The sequence below is a fragment of the Dermacentor andersoni genome, chromosome 9 (assembly GCF_023375885.2).
Source record: "Dermacentor andersoni chromosome 9, qqDerAnde1_hic_scaffold, whole genome shotgun sequence".
NCBI classification, from domain to species: Eukaryota; Metazoa; Arthropoda; class Arachnida; order Ixodida; family Ixodidae; genus Dermacentor; species Dermacentor andersoni.
Window position 1 is genome coordinate 24,767,976 of NC_092822.1, and position 15,542 is coordinate 24,783,517.

The 15,542-nt window shown below is 42.9% G+C and overlaps 1 protein-coding gene across 2 annotated transcripts in view; it reads right to left on the reverse strand.

Moving 5' to 3' along the window:
• Positions 1–15,542, reverse strand: part of LOC126527498 (uncharacterized) — a 76,084-nt gene that overhangs the window by 6,998 nt on the left and 53,544 nt on the right. The window contains exons 14-25 of one of the 2 annotated variants that reach the window (XM_055068659.2): positions 15,078–15,131; positions 14,950–14,994; positions 12,054–12,107; positions 10,484–10,537; positions 9,612–9,674; positions 8,874–8,945; positions 7,811–7,846; positions 7,631–7,684; positions 6,881–6,913; positions 5,945–6,091; positions 4,695–4,749; positions 1,829–1,930 (exon numbers count right to left, since the gene is read on the reverse strand). In XM_055068659.2, coding sequence (XP_054924634.1) covers positions 1,829–1,930; positions 4,695–4,749; positions 5,945–6,091; positions 6,881–6,913; positions 7,631–7,684; positions 7,811–7,846; positions 8,874–8,945; positions 9,612–9,674; positions 10,484–10,537; positions 12,054–12,107; positions 14,950–14,994; positions 15,078–15,131 — 769 coding nt within the window. The remainder of the gene's footprint in view (positions 1–1,828; positions 1,931–4,694; positions 4,750–5,944; positions 6,092–6,880; positions 6,914–7,630; positions 7,685–7,810; positions 7,847–8,873; positions 8,946–9,611; positions 9,675–10,483; positions 10,538–12,053; positions 12,108–14,949; positions 14,995–15,077; positions 15,132–15,542) is intronic. The other variant, XM_072284458.1, reaches the window with a different exon arrangement.

The following is a 15,542-nucleotide window of genomic DNA, read 5'->3' on the forward strand; positions in this document are numbered from 1 at the left end:
TGCATGTCCTTAATTCTTGCAAGAAATATGAAATAGAAATTTGTGAAAATAAGAGAGCTTCAAGTTATTAGGCTTGCTTGCTATGTAACACTGTCTTCTTGATGGTGGCTGGAATTCTGCATTTGTGCACATATGCGTTTACTGTTCCTCCAGCTAACCTCTTAGGGGCACAAGAACTGAGAAGTGCAATCACTGATAAGTGCAAAGCTATACCCATTGTTCCTGACAGCACCATGAAAGTCCTCACCTGGGATGCCTGGCTTTCCACTCTTCCCTCTGGGTCCCTGGCGTGACTTGCCAGGCATTCCGCGTGGACCTTGAAGTCCTGATGTCAGCTCAGGCATTTGTGCTGGGCAGCACGTGTTTCTCCTTTTTCATTTTTTTTTCATTTGAATTTAAGCATGCTCTCTTTTCTATCACAAATTTTATGAAGTCGTTCACCATGCCCTGCTAACACTTGCTATCTTTTACATCAATCTTTTTACTTATAACAAGTTATACGTAATGTTTGCACAGGTACACGAAGCCTCTTGTCTGAAGCACATCGTGTGTCATATGTGCTTCTGAGATGTGTAATTGTGCAAAAGTTTTGCTTGCGTGTTTTCACTGGTTTATGCCACTTTGTCTTGTGCCTCTTGTGTGTCATATGTCTAGTCATGCAAAAAAAAAAGAGAATGTGTGACCACAAGTGTTTGTGTCAAATTCTTCATAGCGACAACAGTCATTTGTTGTGTGTGCTTCATGGTGCCGCGATATTGTGCCACATGTGTCGTGGCAAGTTCTGAGGCTTCACCAGTTGTACAGTATCAACCTCCACCTGAAACGTTCATTGGTGAGTGAGCGCATGTGTGCAGGTGAGATCTGAACTTGGTATTGCAGGAGTCTACCAGTTGTTTTTATTCTTTTGTCGTTCAGATAGCACTGAAACCGTGCGCTGTACTATGCATTCTTGTAGTATTGTTATGTTTAGACATGCTGATGTTGCTGTTTGTGCAATTGTGTGAGTTAATAGATTAAGGTATTCTTGTTTGTTAAGGTCTCGTTTAGAACTTTGCTTTAGATTGCAGGCCAGCATGCTGAGTTGATAGTAAGAGAGAGACAGTACAGTTTTGTTCTTAAGTATTATGTCTCGGGCAGCTTGAAAATTTGAACGAGAAAGTATTACTAGGGAACGAAAGAAGAAGTGTAGCAAAATGATGGGAGAAGAATCTACAGAGGCATGTCAAAATTTGCCCACTAATTTCTTTCTGATCAAGTTTTTCGCGTATGAGCTTCTTAACCCGCTGTGCTAGGCAGGTCTTGTTAATTGATTGCTACAACAAAGTTGAAGTTGCAGTTGCTTTCAGCTCGCTAATTCTGTGCAGACATTGTGCCATCATCTAATCCTTCAGCAAGTTACTAGGAACATTTAATAAACCAAATATTTATTTACTTAATCCAAGTCTGTCTACAAGAATGTATGGGATGCTCACTGATATGCATGTTATAGCACGTACGTGAGTTACTGCATAGCAGCTGCTCACTGCAGCTGGGTAGAGGATGCAGTGACCTTGCTTAATGTAGGTGTATTTCTTACACTTCCCGTTTCCTCATTATTAGGTCCCTTACCTTTGCTGTGGACTGTATAGAGGTATTGCTAGTTTGGCATTCTCATATATCTTTGAGGCAGAACTCACAAAGAGCAAGTGATTGCAGTCGACCGAGTATGTATCCGTAATTAGATACTTGCCGTAGCTGTGATGCAATTCTGAAGTTGTCTTTTCGTCCTCTTTCTTTTTTTTTCCAGTGTTCAATTTTAAGAGCTTAAGACATGCGCGCGTGTCTGTACCTGGTGACCCTTGGGGTCCCGGTGGTCCTGGCTTTCCTGGTTTCCCTCTCCCCGGGGGACCAGGAGGCCCACGCATCTTCGTCGTCAGTTCACTCAACTGTTCTGCACATTGCATTCGCACACGCACAGTCAGGGAAGTAGAAGAAAAGATATATTTCAGAAGTGAAATCTGATGACTATATCTATTATAGCAATTCAGCATTTTGGTGCATTATGACGTGATGCATAAGTTTTGTATAGGTTTACTGTAACTAGTTTTGCAGCCATTTGGGGTGATTCTGGTGGACCGTAGATGATTCACTGTTCATGAAAGCGAGTAGGGGACATTATAAGCTAAAGTACAATGCATTAGCTTCCCAATTTCAAATTTTGGGCACCCCTTGTAAATATGTCATCAATTACATTTCCAGTCCTTGCTGTAGACATCAAGTCAGGTTTAATTTACCACATGAAAGAAGGAATTTCATATCTTGTGCTGTTACCCTTAATCTGATCCATTAAACTCGCTTTGTGAACTATTTCTCCTTTGTGGACATTGAAATGTAATTGTAGAATACTTATGGTAAATGCGTCCCTATTGCAGCTATGGTGTTCTTGGCCTTAGTTCGAACCTAACTAATGACAAGGATATTTTATTTTTCATTGTTATTTTTCATTGTTGTAGCTTCAAGGCCAGATAGCTAGCCAGATTCAGGAAAGTAAATTGGGGCACAGCCAACGGCATTTTTTCAATGCCAGGCCGGTGATGGCAAATTGGGGTCACTTGGAAGGCGTCACTTTCGCAGTAATTGGTCACAGTTTACGGGTCGTGGTTAAGGTTGCACATACTTTTCATCAGATGTCTTGCAGTAATGAAGGAGTGGGCATAGAGCAGCAGCAGCAGTATATAGTGAAAGTTGTCCATGCTCTAGCAAAAAATGCTACAAAATGACTGGGAACTTAATGCTTCTGTAGTAGACCCCTGACTCCCATGCGTTGTGGAATGACTGGGTGGACATTGTGAAAATAGAGGAATCTATGGTGGGGGTATGCAAAGAAATGCGATCGCATTTAAAACTGTGGGCGCAGCTGTGTAACAGAAACACTTGTATGGCCAGATACGGACTTCACATTGAAATCAAGATTAGCTTTCTATTTTCTCACCTCAAGTGAGTTTGGATTCTTCATTTGCGTTTAGGAACTATGTCCAGGGAGCTCACTTGCTGTTTAATAAAGGCAATAGAGAGCCAACTAAGTACATAGGTGCTCTTGCAGCAGCAGGCCGACAGACAAATGTGCTACTTTTGAGGTTAGCAGTATTGGGTGTCTGATCACTACAACCACGTCATGAGGTTCTTGATGGTGCTAGCTTGGTTCTGGTTGGTTTACTCTAACGCAACTCGCTTCACTTTCGGCTAGTCTGGAGAATGAGTACCTGCACTGAAAACTTGAAGGAGCCATTTTCTTATGGTGCTGAACATATGAAAATGAGTGCTATATTCCAGTGCAGAGACAGCATGAGTCTGCACTGACTAGGAATTCATGTTTATTGTTGAATTCTGCAGAACATGTAAGCTGTGTTTACAGGAGTTGATAGTCAGAGCTCTGTCTCATCTTGTCACTCCTGCTGTCTCGTCTTAATGCTGGGCTATAGCACTGTGCCAAAGCAACCAGCTAAACTGTACGAAGTCAGGTGCATATAGCTAAGGTGCTAGCCTTGTTTTCCCTTAGTGACACTCTTTAAATGTCACTCCGTGGTGGAGCATGCACTGCTTCTTGGCAAGAAAGTGTGAATACCCATCGATCACAGTTGTGAATAAATTTTTTAGGTGTCATTTAGTTCTGTTTTAGGAAGTAGAGTGTTCTTCAGTGTCAACATTTCGCAGTACGCATAATCCTGCAGTGTTCGCAGGCCATGTGCGTCCTGTGTAAATGATTGTTTACATAAATTCGTTTTTTTTTTGTCTTGTTGGAGTTGTAAGTGTAGAAGCAAGCAGCACATGTGCACCACATCTATGTGAGCTTATACGCTGTCATTGCTTTTCATGGTGCAAGGCAAATCCTACCCGGACATTGTCTGACATGACTATACAATATGCAAGTGCTCTAAAAGTTCTCATGATTTTTGTACTGTACAGCGCCTGTTCGTTGCAAACCTTGATTTCTGTAATGCAGCAAGTTTGTGTAAACAGGGGTGCTGTGCATGCATGAAAACGTCACATATATGACAGAACTGACAGTTATAATTTGAAAACAATTTAGCACTTCTTTGATCTTTAAAGGGACATTAAAGTGAAAAATGATTTCTTCTGCATCAGTAAATTACTGTTCTACAACACCAAAAACACCACTCTTACAACGATAAGACGTTTGGTAAGCCAGAAAAAGAGCAAGAACGAAATACGGGTGGCGACGCCTACTTAAGTTCCCGCAGCTGGGGGCTGTCACGTCTTGAATATTGACGGCATCTTCTAGGGCCTACTAATTGTATATAGCGGTACAGATTTACTACATTGTGTTCTAAAGGAACCAAATATTAAACATGGCAAATTTCGGGAACCTTTACTCAGCCAACGCGGCCCAAATGCGAAAGCATACTTTGGGATCCCTGACGTCACGCTGACGTACAGGCGCTGGGGTTTCGGCGCGAAATTCAAGTACTGATACTTGGACCTTCATTTTCTCATCTAATAATCAAACTATTTTTTGAAATGACTGCCTGCAGGGTTCTCAAACAATGATTCATTAGTCTAAATTGATTTATTGTTTCGCTTTAGTGTCCCTTTAAGTGTGTCCAATATAGGGCATGGTTTCAAAAGGTGGTAATTTTAGGATGCCTGTGCAGAAGGCAAGTGCGTAGTAGCATGGCTTGAAAAAGTAAGCTTACCTCGAAGTACAGCTGAGCATAATTCTTTCACTTCTTCCTCAGTAAATCCACGACCCTTGAGCATAAGCAAGAGAGAGCATGTTAGCGGAGAAATATTTAGGAAGTGGACATACACATCAGTCATGTTTGCAAATGATAAATGCCCTTTATGGAAAGTCGGGGAGAAAAAAAAAGGAAAGGGCAGACAGACATTCTGTTGACCATTGTGCAAGAATGGCGGAGGGAGGGGGATAGTAAAAAAATGAAAAAGGTTATAGAATAGTTAGTGAAATTGTGTAGGCTGAATAGTATGCGTAAAGGCATAGGCGCCTTTACATTGTGATGTCTTGTTCTTATAAACAGTTGAACAAGGCATATCATACCACGCCATACCTTAACGGTGAGCAATGTGAGAACAAGGTGAAAGCAGGAGCCAACATTTCGGCAAATGGACTCGTACTCTTCAAGGCTTTGAAAAATGCAAGTCCACTTGTTGAAATTTGGCTCCTGCCAATGTCGATCTCCTGCATTCCCCATGCTTTCCATGCCATACCACGCAACACCATACCACAGTCTCTTACTAAATATGCATGTGCATCCAACATTCATTACCGTGCATGCTTTTTTCTGTAGCAATCATTAGTGGACAAATAAGGGAAGCTTCAGCCCAGAGTCAACGTTTGTGACAAAGGGAGTTGTTTTCCTTAGGGTAACAGCTGCTTTCCTTGGCATGGTTTCAGTACCTCCTTCTCCTCAAAGATGAGGATCCTAACTCTCCCATCTGCCTGTAACCCTTTCGTCTAGTAAGTCTCTATCATTCTGTCACTCCTTCATCTAATGATACACTTGATTGGTTCGTACAGCACATAGGTTCGCAGTGATGCGGAGCCTTCTTGAGATTGGAGCCAGTGAAAGCCTCCCACTGCGAAATGTTCAGCTGGAGAAGCCATGTGTTCAGAATTCTGTCCAATCTCAGTTGTCTTTCTTGTTCGAAGGCGAGAGTGCCTGTGAGCAGCACTTTGAGCTGGAGCATAGTGCTCTGAATGAACAGTGCGATCGTGTCACGAGTGCTTCATGCTGACAAGTTGAATGTAAAGCACGCCACTAGATTGCTTGAACATGACCAATCGAATGTACTACAAGTCTCCGTCTCCCTGCGACTTCTTTGTCTCATTTGGTGTAGCGGTGGCAAAGAGAAGGAACAAATGTTGCCATGTTGTTCCAGACCAAAAAAAGAAAAGCGAGTGCATTGTGAAATGCCACTTTCTGACCGGAGGTCCCGGTAGGCCTGGCATTCCTGGTTGACCCCTGGTTCCTGGTGTTCCCGGCTGGCCTGGCGATCCGCCTGGTCCAGGCATGCCCACTTGGCCGGGGACGCCTGGAGTTCCCCGCTCCCCAGGGGCTCCGCGCTCACCCGGCTGCATGCATTCATGGGTTCAGCAATGAATGACTGGTACGCGCCCTTGGAAAGGTGCACAGCAGGGCTACTTCCTGCAGTAACAAGGCACTTGTGCTTGCCTTATTGCTTCTCTGTTCATGGTTTCTGTATGCTAAAGAAGTTTTGCTTGTAGATATTTATTGTATTGAAGTGCAAGGACACATAGAGACCGGCACATGACAAGTGTTTGTTACTAAAATGGGCTTAATTGAAACATGGATTATAAGTCGTAGGTGAAGCAAGCAGAAAGAAGGTAAACAAAGAAATAAGACATGGCATATGAATCAAGTGCCATGTCAGTGTGTGACCAATTTCGGTCTCTGTGTGTCTTTGTACTTTAATACCGTGAGTATACCTTCGCATAGTGAAACATGGAGAATAAACAAAGAAACCTGAAACGAAGCTAAGGGCTGTGCAACAACCAATAAAAATGAAAAATGATAGGAATAACTATAAGAGGCAGGAATACGGCAGTGTGCATTAGAGATGAAACGGGATAGCTGATGTTATTTATTGAGTTTGAAAGGAAGGAGTACCTGTGCTTATGCATAGGCTGAGTTGCAGAGCAAAGTGTTATGGGACTGTAACAAAGCTGCTATGGCCATAGCAAGAGGTGTCCTGGTAATGTATGTGTGATAACTCTTGACCCGTAGTAAACTGTACTAGTGTATGTATTATCTGTAGAGAGCTTATTGTTAGCCAGGTGATCGATCTGCTAGCAGTAGCAAAACAGCCTCAGGCATGCAAAGAAGTCAATTGTTTACAGTACCATTCCTGGTGGTCCCATGGCCCCTGTTGCTCCCTGGGGGAAAAAAGAAAAAGAGCAGTGCTACGCTTTAGCAAATGATAAAAATCAATGCATCTACATGGCTATCACAGAGTACTGTTCAGATATGGTACAAAAGGAGGCGAGGTGAAAGTGCCCGTGTCACTTTTGCGCCGTGTCTACTTTAGGAACCACTCGAAACTTGTGTCAAGTGAATGCAGTGAGACACAGGGCTGAGTAATAGCCCCCCTCAAAAATGATCAAGAGTGTCCACCTTGATGTTTGTTAAACATTATATTGTCGAGCGGCCGGGTGGTTGGCATGGATACAATGCACAGAGGGGAGACTATGGATGAGGAGAGAACTTTTTATTGGAGGGTGCTGTGGTTTACATAGGCTGCGGTGGTGTAGTTGCCACACAGGGATTGCTATGAAGGCATACAGGGTTGTAAGGCCATATATGCTGTAGTTAGTGTGACACGGCATTGAAAAATGCTGATTTCCGAATTTGCCCATAGATGGGGCAACAAAACAGTACTGTTTACCACTGTATGTCAACAAAATTAAATAAGAGGGAGTTATTGTGAGTTGGCATATGAAATCAATACCTGATCAGGAAGACCATATTCATGGCACATTTGATGCATAGGTCATACAATTACGACTTGAGAAACCAGCATATGTCACTGTGTGTGTGAAGCAAGTCTGAGATGGTATGAAATTATCTTTTTTGAGGTAGATTCCTGCACTCACCGGCCTGCTTGGCGCCACGAGGTATTCTTCCCTGGCTTGGTAGATGCACTCGCCCTGTGAACAGTGCGGGTCAATGTCGCGTAGCCGAAAAAATGCTTGCTTGTGAGAGAGTTGGAGTTTGAAAGATTGTTTCCATGCTGGAAGCATGCAACTTCTGTCCCAAAGAAATGTGATTGTTACCTTTTCACCAGGCTGTCCAGGAGGACCCTCCAGTCCCTGAGGCACGAAACAGCAAACGCACATCAGCGTGCTCTTGAATGACGCAACAGCAGCAACGATTGCAGCAAGCAAATGCAAGTAGTTTGCCTACAACGTGCAGTTGAAGGCTCGACAGCACTGCTTCCGTGAGCAAAACATACGAAGACTGGAGCTGAGATTTCCTGCTGAGGTTTCATTCATGTTAACAAGGTAAGAGAGCATGAACAGTGTGCTCTCAACCAAAACCTATCCCTCCGTGGACAGCGCACATACAAACGAAACATGAGAAAGAATACAGGAATCTTGTCCTGTATTCTTTCTCATGTTTCGTTTGTATATGTGCTGCACAAGAACGAAGAGCTCTTATACCTCTAAAAAAATATAAGCGCGAGAAAACGGGAACACAGAAGCAAGAAAAGACAGGGCATGGTAGATGCCATGAAACATGTTTCGCCAGTGATGCCACCACTTCTATAACGTTACTACACGCATAATGTGATCAACGCCTCTTTCAAGCCTCGACCACAAACTAACAACTGTACAACCATCAGCTTTAGGAATAATGCTCATGACAACAATCAACTGGTAGTTGTTGGCATATACAAGATGTGTTTCTGCATTTTTGTTGTCTTTTCTATTTTGTATTTCTACCTAAAAATCGTGCAGTGCCTATGCATGAGTAAGTGCCATCAAATGCGTTATGAGAAGTGCCAGTCACTGTCCTTTTCTTGCTTCCTTGTTCCTGTTTTCTCACATTTCTTTTTCTTACACAATATTCTAAACATGATACTCGAGGAAGTTAGAATGTTTTGCAGATTAGTGGTTATAAAAATTAACTCCATGGGTTATGTTCGTGTGGCAATTCATGGACTGCCCCCCCCCTAGAGAATGCATATCATGCTTTTCTCACATAGCGCAACAGTACTGTTTGTTTTCACTGACCTAATTAGCTGTTTAGTGTCTGTGGAGGTCCTGTTCTCACCTTCACATACTGCAGGTTCTGTATGCATAAACAAACCTGCAGCATAGGCACGGAAGATTTTACCTGAGGACCTCTCGGCCCCATGAGTCCTGGTAGACCTGGGGGTCCTGGATTTCCTGGAGTTCCAGGTGGACCCTGTGGGTGACACGAGGAATGCATGCTTCTTTTAATGCTATTGTGCTTTTTCTCATGACTGAAATGTGTGTGATCATAGGACATCTACTGCGCTAGCACATGCAAAGTGTGCTCTGCTTATTGGTAATCCTTTTTGGTCCGAATTTTTGCATATAATAATTTTTGGTCCAAGGCAGGTGTTGTGTCTTGGGCAGCGGATTCCATGAATGCAGAAAAAAGGCCTGAAAGCGTTGTGGGATGCATGGACATTTGTGAAATATCAAGGGAGAGCGAGAGCCCTATTTATCTGCGGCACCAATTCGACAAATCATATGTACATCGCTGGCACTCACATTTCAGGTTTCAGAACTCGGGTTTCAGAACTTAGGTTTCAGCTCAGGTGACAAATGCCATTGACTTGTTGGAAGGCTTGCCGGACCCACAAAGGAGCACAAAATGCGCTCAGTGGGCTTGCCACCTATGTTAATTAAGTGCGATAATTGCTTATGCAGGCAAAAATTATGAGTATCTTCTTGTTCTTTAATAAATACAGTGTTATTGGCATTAGTGTATTAAGTGTTCTTGATTTAACTAAATAATTATTGGGTCCCATCTATTTCGATCGAGGTAGTGTATCCACGGTATTATGCCTCTGATCACTTGACAGGGCAAGTTTTGGAGGGTTACCTGTGGTCCTGGCAATCCCCTTGGCCCTTCTGGTCCACGGAGGCCCTTGTCACCAAAGATACCCTGTGAAAAAAAAAAAGAAATGTGAGGACTCATTGACTGTTTTTTTGGTGTGTTATCATGTGCTGGAGAAATATGACCTGCTGCTATTGATGTGGAGCTTGACATGATGACACAAATTGTGATCAAGTTAAGAAGCATTAAAGTTAGCACATTTAAAAACTCATGAGCGCTATGCAAGGATTCTTTTCCTCCAGTTATGTTGAGTGTCATCCATCTGTCATGTTGAGTGACCGATTCAAGTGATAGTTGCTTCATGCAAGCCAATGACAAAGGACAAAGACAGTGTAAAATGACAGAAATCTTTACAAAATATGGTGAGTAGTGCACGTAATGCTTGTCAGCATTTCTATGGCTGAAAGCATAGATAATGCAATGATGATAATGCTATGATAATGCTATGAACCTGTACTTGTATAATGTATAACATTATACATTATACACATCATTCATTTTTACATTATTGTCAACTGTACTTGTAAATTAAATGTCTCCTCTATGGGTTGTGATACGGCTTACTTATAACACAGATATTAACCAATTCTGAAATGTCTCATGGTCTCAGTACTGTTGTGCCTTTCAGTGGTTGTGGGTGCAGCATAACTACATTTCTCCGTGGGGCATTGATTCAAGAACACAGGAAATATTATTGTATTTATTTCACATCGCTCGAGAAACTCGTTAAGCTCCTGCTCAGTTTAAATGATTGGCTGGGATTTAATTGTCCGTCTTTTCTCGAAGAGCGACGCAGCAGAAAAAAATTGCTTTTTTGAGCCCCCGTAATCCCTATATCATTTGTGAGCAGTTCTTACTTTCGGCCCTGGCTTGCCGGTGAGGCCTTGTATTCCTGGAGGGCCCACTTCACCCTGTGGATGCATTTTGTGGCCTTTTTGACAACTTGCAAGGCTCGACCAGCAGTCTGTGTTAGTTGCGCTTCCATGCTATTGGGTTATTCGCACTGTTGCTCTTGTCTCGCATATGCATTATCATTCAACACTGTGTCCAAGCAATTGCAGCCTTGTTAGCTTTAGAAGAGACAACAGCAGTAACTTGGAATTTTTTTTTTAATTGCCAGGCCTATAGTGAATGTTAGTTGAGGTTGTTAGTTTGTGCTATTCTTTGCAACTTATATATTTGCATTGTGTGCATTTGCTAATTGCATGGCATACTGAATGATTGCCACTTTTCGGTGTTTTGTGACAGGCTTGTGAACAGCTTCGGTGGTAGAATGAATGAGAGTAGTCATTGCTCTGCTGGACTGTATTCTAGATGAATCAGTCATAGAGAGATCAGTTTCAGTGACTAATGTCTGGCTATTTGGATGGGCAGAACGATTGTCACTGTGATGAGGTGTCGTAATGAGTGCTGCGTCACACAAAACATAAAAGCATCCCTGAAAGTGATCAAGAATGCGGCCTCCGATGTTAGGAATGTTATATTATTATGCCATTATCACGCATGCTAGAATGAGTACTGTGAGCGCCATGAGGAAGCTGTGGTTGAGATGTTATGTGATCCTGGACTCAAGTTCTGTTTGCGGGCATGATGGATTTGACATATATATATATATAAGGTACACTGAAGCACATGAGGTGACTATGTGTATGGTTATGCCTCTAGCCATCTTGCACGAGATCACAAGTAGTACGGTCCAGACAAAATAACCGCAATTCTCAAATCCGACCTCTATAATACGCCACCTCTTAGATTCCCTTGAGGTAGCGTACAAGGATTTTCCGGCCAGTTTATTGCTCCTAAGTTAATGCACTACATGACTCCTGTGGTTGACGCAATGCTTCACATGTGCCACCATTACTCCGAGCGGTGCTGGTTAACTCCCAGGATTAGGTCTGGTATATACACACACAGATATCCAAGAAAGTGTATGAGGGGAACATCCACCACCATAGCTTGGTTGGTAGAGCATCACGCTCATAATGTGGAGGATCTGGGTTCGACTCCCATCGGTGGCATGCTCTTTTCTTTTACTTTCGTTTTCCTTTTCATTATGATTTCTACATTTCAGCTAAAAAAAACAATGGTTCCTGTACTTTCCTCCCTGGTGTTAACAGCACAAAACGTAGACGGGACGCGAGACGAGAGGACGACACCACAAGCGCTTGCGGTGTTGTCCTCTCCTCTCGTGTCCCGTCTACGTTTTGCGCTGTTAACACCAGAATGGAAAACCAACAAGCCCAAGCTGATATTTTATACTTTCGTCGTCTTCATTGCTTGGCTTCATTTGGTAGTTACGGGCATGAAAAGGCATTCTATTTGCTCACAGCATAGCAGTTGTGCAGTTAAAGCCAGCGATTGCTGTACGCAGGTTAGTGTTAGGGTAACTTGTGTGTGAGCAAGCTTCTTTCAATTCAAATGCTTTACGGGTGATCCCTCTGGTCCTGGTGGTCCTTCGTCGCCCTTGGCTCCTTTTGGTCCCTAAATTTAATGACAGGCATGGGAAAAAAAAAAAGAAACATGGCACTCGACCTAATTGTGAACTGCGCTGCTCAATTCAGAGCAGGGATCATTGCACTGTTTTTTGTGTTTGCTCAATTTTTTTTATAGATTTCATGCTTTACTGGTGGGCTAGAAACAATTTGTTTCAAGCCCACCAGCTGAACATTCGGCCTTGTGCTGATTGACAAAGGTGGCCTTTGTTCTCACCTGTGGAGCAGCTAGCTGTTCCAAATTGAGCATTGGAATTGGCTGTCAACGTCATAAGAGTATGTCTACCAGAGTTTGTGAACAATGCAGCAGCCTGCATTCTGTAACCTCCTGACACCTAAGAAAAAGGACTAGCGACAGATTGACTCTTGTAACTGCTTCTCATTGCCAAGCAATATCTTACGAACATGAAAGCATCACCCACCATGGTGATTTGGTGGCTATGGCGTTTTACTCAGGAGTTCGAGGTCACAAGTTGAATACCCAGCGACAGTGGCCACATTTTGATGGAGAAGTGTAAAAGCACTCATGTGCGTATAGATTTATGTGCCCAATAAAGAAGCCCAGTTGTACAAAATTAATCCAGAGCCCTCCATCACAGTGCCCTTCATAGCTTGCGTGTCGGTCTGAGAGGTTACATCCCATGGTTTGATTAGATTTGTGATTGTTTGATCAAATGGCACGGGTGTATGCATGCATCCCTGTGAATGTGGACAACGCGACCATCTCTAAAGTCTACTCAGGTGATCAATGCTTTTGTCTAATTTAAACACATGGATTAAAAGTAACCGAGTCACTGTTGTATTGATTCTTCATCCTGGATAGTAGTGCTATCTCGTGTCATTAGAAACGCACTTGATGAGCATTTTTTGTCCTTGGTGAGGAGACGTTGGACTCGCCACAAACTAGTGTCCATGTCTCAAAGGTCGTTGGCAACAAGATGATTAAGTTATTGATAAATGGCGCTGCAGTAATTTGTCTTGATTTTTTCTCATTATCGTTTATGGTTCAACTTTTAAAGGGGCTAAACAGCCACAGAGAGGGACACTTAGCCTCAGGAGGGTACTGTTAAAGTGTTTGTAGCGTGCAAGCCCACCTATGTTTTACCTATTACTACATCTACTGGCAGGCACCGAATACCTTTTTGGCTGAAGCAATATTATCGTTGTTGAATTTACATATTTTTTCGCCACTTTCTTTAGTTCACTGGCACAAGTACTGTTTCCACGGTTGTCATTTCCATTGTTCTCTTGCTGAGAATTTTCTTACTCCTGTTTCCTCAATCGAGACATAGACTGCTGTTAGCATATCTCTATACAGGTAGAGACCAGGTCCAGTCGCCTAAAATTTCAGTAAACGGCCTTTTGCAAGCTCAAAAAGATTTTTTTGCTCGAACACCAGAGATAAAATACTCTTGCCTTCCACATTCTTTCTTTAACATTAAGAGTTTGACACTGTTGCACCATACCTTGAGCTGCATTGTCAAAAAGTGGACACTAATGCCATGGCAGGTAGCAATATCTGCTGCCTTCTTTCTTAGTTAACTGTGTCGTTCACACTGGCTCATAACTTTTGCTAAAAGGATTAGAATCTGGTTGAAATGGCATTAAGCTAAACTGATAAACTTTTTGGAAATCTATCACTGCTTGTACTCTGCCAAGATATAGTAGAATAAATAGAAGAAATTGGAAATTAAAACAACTTGTCTGTTTCCCAAGTTTAAACCTTCCGTAAACAGAGAAGGAGGTACATCATCTGGCCCCTAATATTGTCGCCACTGCCGTTTGCCAGATTGATAGCTTTGATAGTCAAGCTTTGACAATAATTGTGAGTCAAAGAGTAGTGCAGAGAGGGTGCCAAATGTCCAGAGATTGTGCCGACAGTGCATCATCACAAAGTAGCGTATCGGCTAAAGCTTTTGGAATAACTAAAGTAGCGTCATCTGTGTCCCTCTCTGCCTTTTTGCTCTCTCTGAAGAGGACCAGTAGTGTCATCTAGAGTGTCTAAAGAAAAGTCCCATCAGCAAGCATTGTTCCCTCATATGTCACGAGCATAGAGTTGGGCACGTACAGCCACGCCAACCATTATTTTCTTCCCTCCGCATTTCTTCGTATTTGACACGAGATAAGACTGATCCGCCATTAACCACTTCTTTTGGAACATGGAACACCCGTTTCACATTCTCTGTACTATTCCCCTGTTGAGTGGTTAATACACTCTGCTTTCATGAGGTGGTCACGGTGGGCCTTGTGATGCCTCTGTGTAAGGCTGACCTGCGCATCAATCGGAGTACGGAGCATGTGGGGATATTCAAAATGGCACTTGCTGTCATGTGATTGCGACCAGCAGTGAAATGCACAGGAGAGGTGGTGGTGGAGGTCGACAAATGATGATGCTACTTTTGGTTATTCTAGGGACTTCTAGCACGAGCATTAACAATTTTGTAGGTGGAAAAATCCACTATTAGTGGGCAAGCTTCATTTCCTTTCATTTTCAGACGTGGTATAACTTCAAATATAATTTGCTTTTTTTTATTGCCTAGTGATTGTCTGTTCTTAACAAGTTGTTACCAGGATGAGTTCTCATGATTTTCTTGCATAAGGAAGCCCTACCCTTAGCAACAGTCTAGTATTTGTCAATCAAGAGCAACTATCTGTGAATTCAGCTTGAGAATTTTTGCCTGCGACATCTGTTTACTACGTGACGCTAAGACACCTCCACTGACAAGTTGCTTAACCCATAAGGTGTGATTGCAGGCTGATTTAGTTGGCACGAACATAGGAGATTGCCACAAACATATTTATGAGCAGTGCTTTACTGAACGACATGTCACCTCTATTCCGCCGTGTCCTTGCTTCCCTGGTCGTCCTGGAGGCCCCTGCATGTTCAGTCATTGAATGAGGAATTCTGTGAGCTGTAGCTTCCACATGCCAACAAATTTATGGCTGTTGGTAGGCTTACAGGCAGGCCTGGGAGGCCTGGGAATCCTCTTGGCCCCATCGGTCCCATGGCACCCTGTGTGAGAAAGTGAACTGCAGGAGTTTCCATACTACCTAGTCTGCGGTGAGGTAATGCTACAGGCTGTGGAATAGCAAGTGTACTGGCGTGTAGCGATTCATGCTTTACACCTCTTCAACAATGGTCGATTCTTAACTACCCCAGTCTGCTACTCTTCCAATGATTAGCGAGGCCGAAGAAACCGAAGGTTTGGGTGCCGAAAGACAATGCTGACAGCATGATTAAACCTAGAAGTAGATGTCGTTTGGAAAAGTGAAGATAGGGATCTGTCTTGTTTTATTGCATGTTTCTCATGTGCACTTTCATTTCGTTGAATTTACGCAGCTGATTTGACCGGAGTCGCGAAAGTTCTGACTGTTTTAACGCTGGCGAGTTAGAAATTGCTGCGACGCAGTCCATTTGATGGAT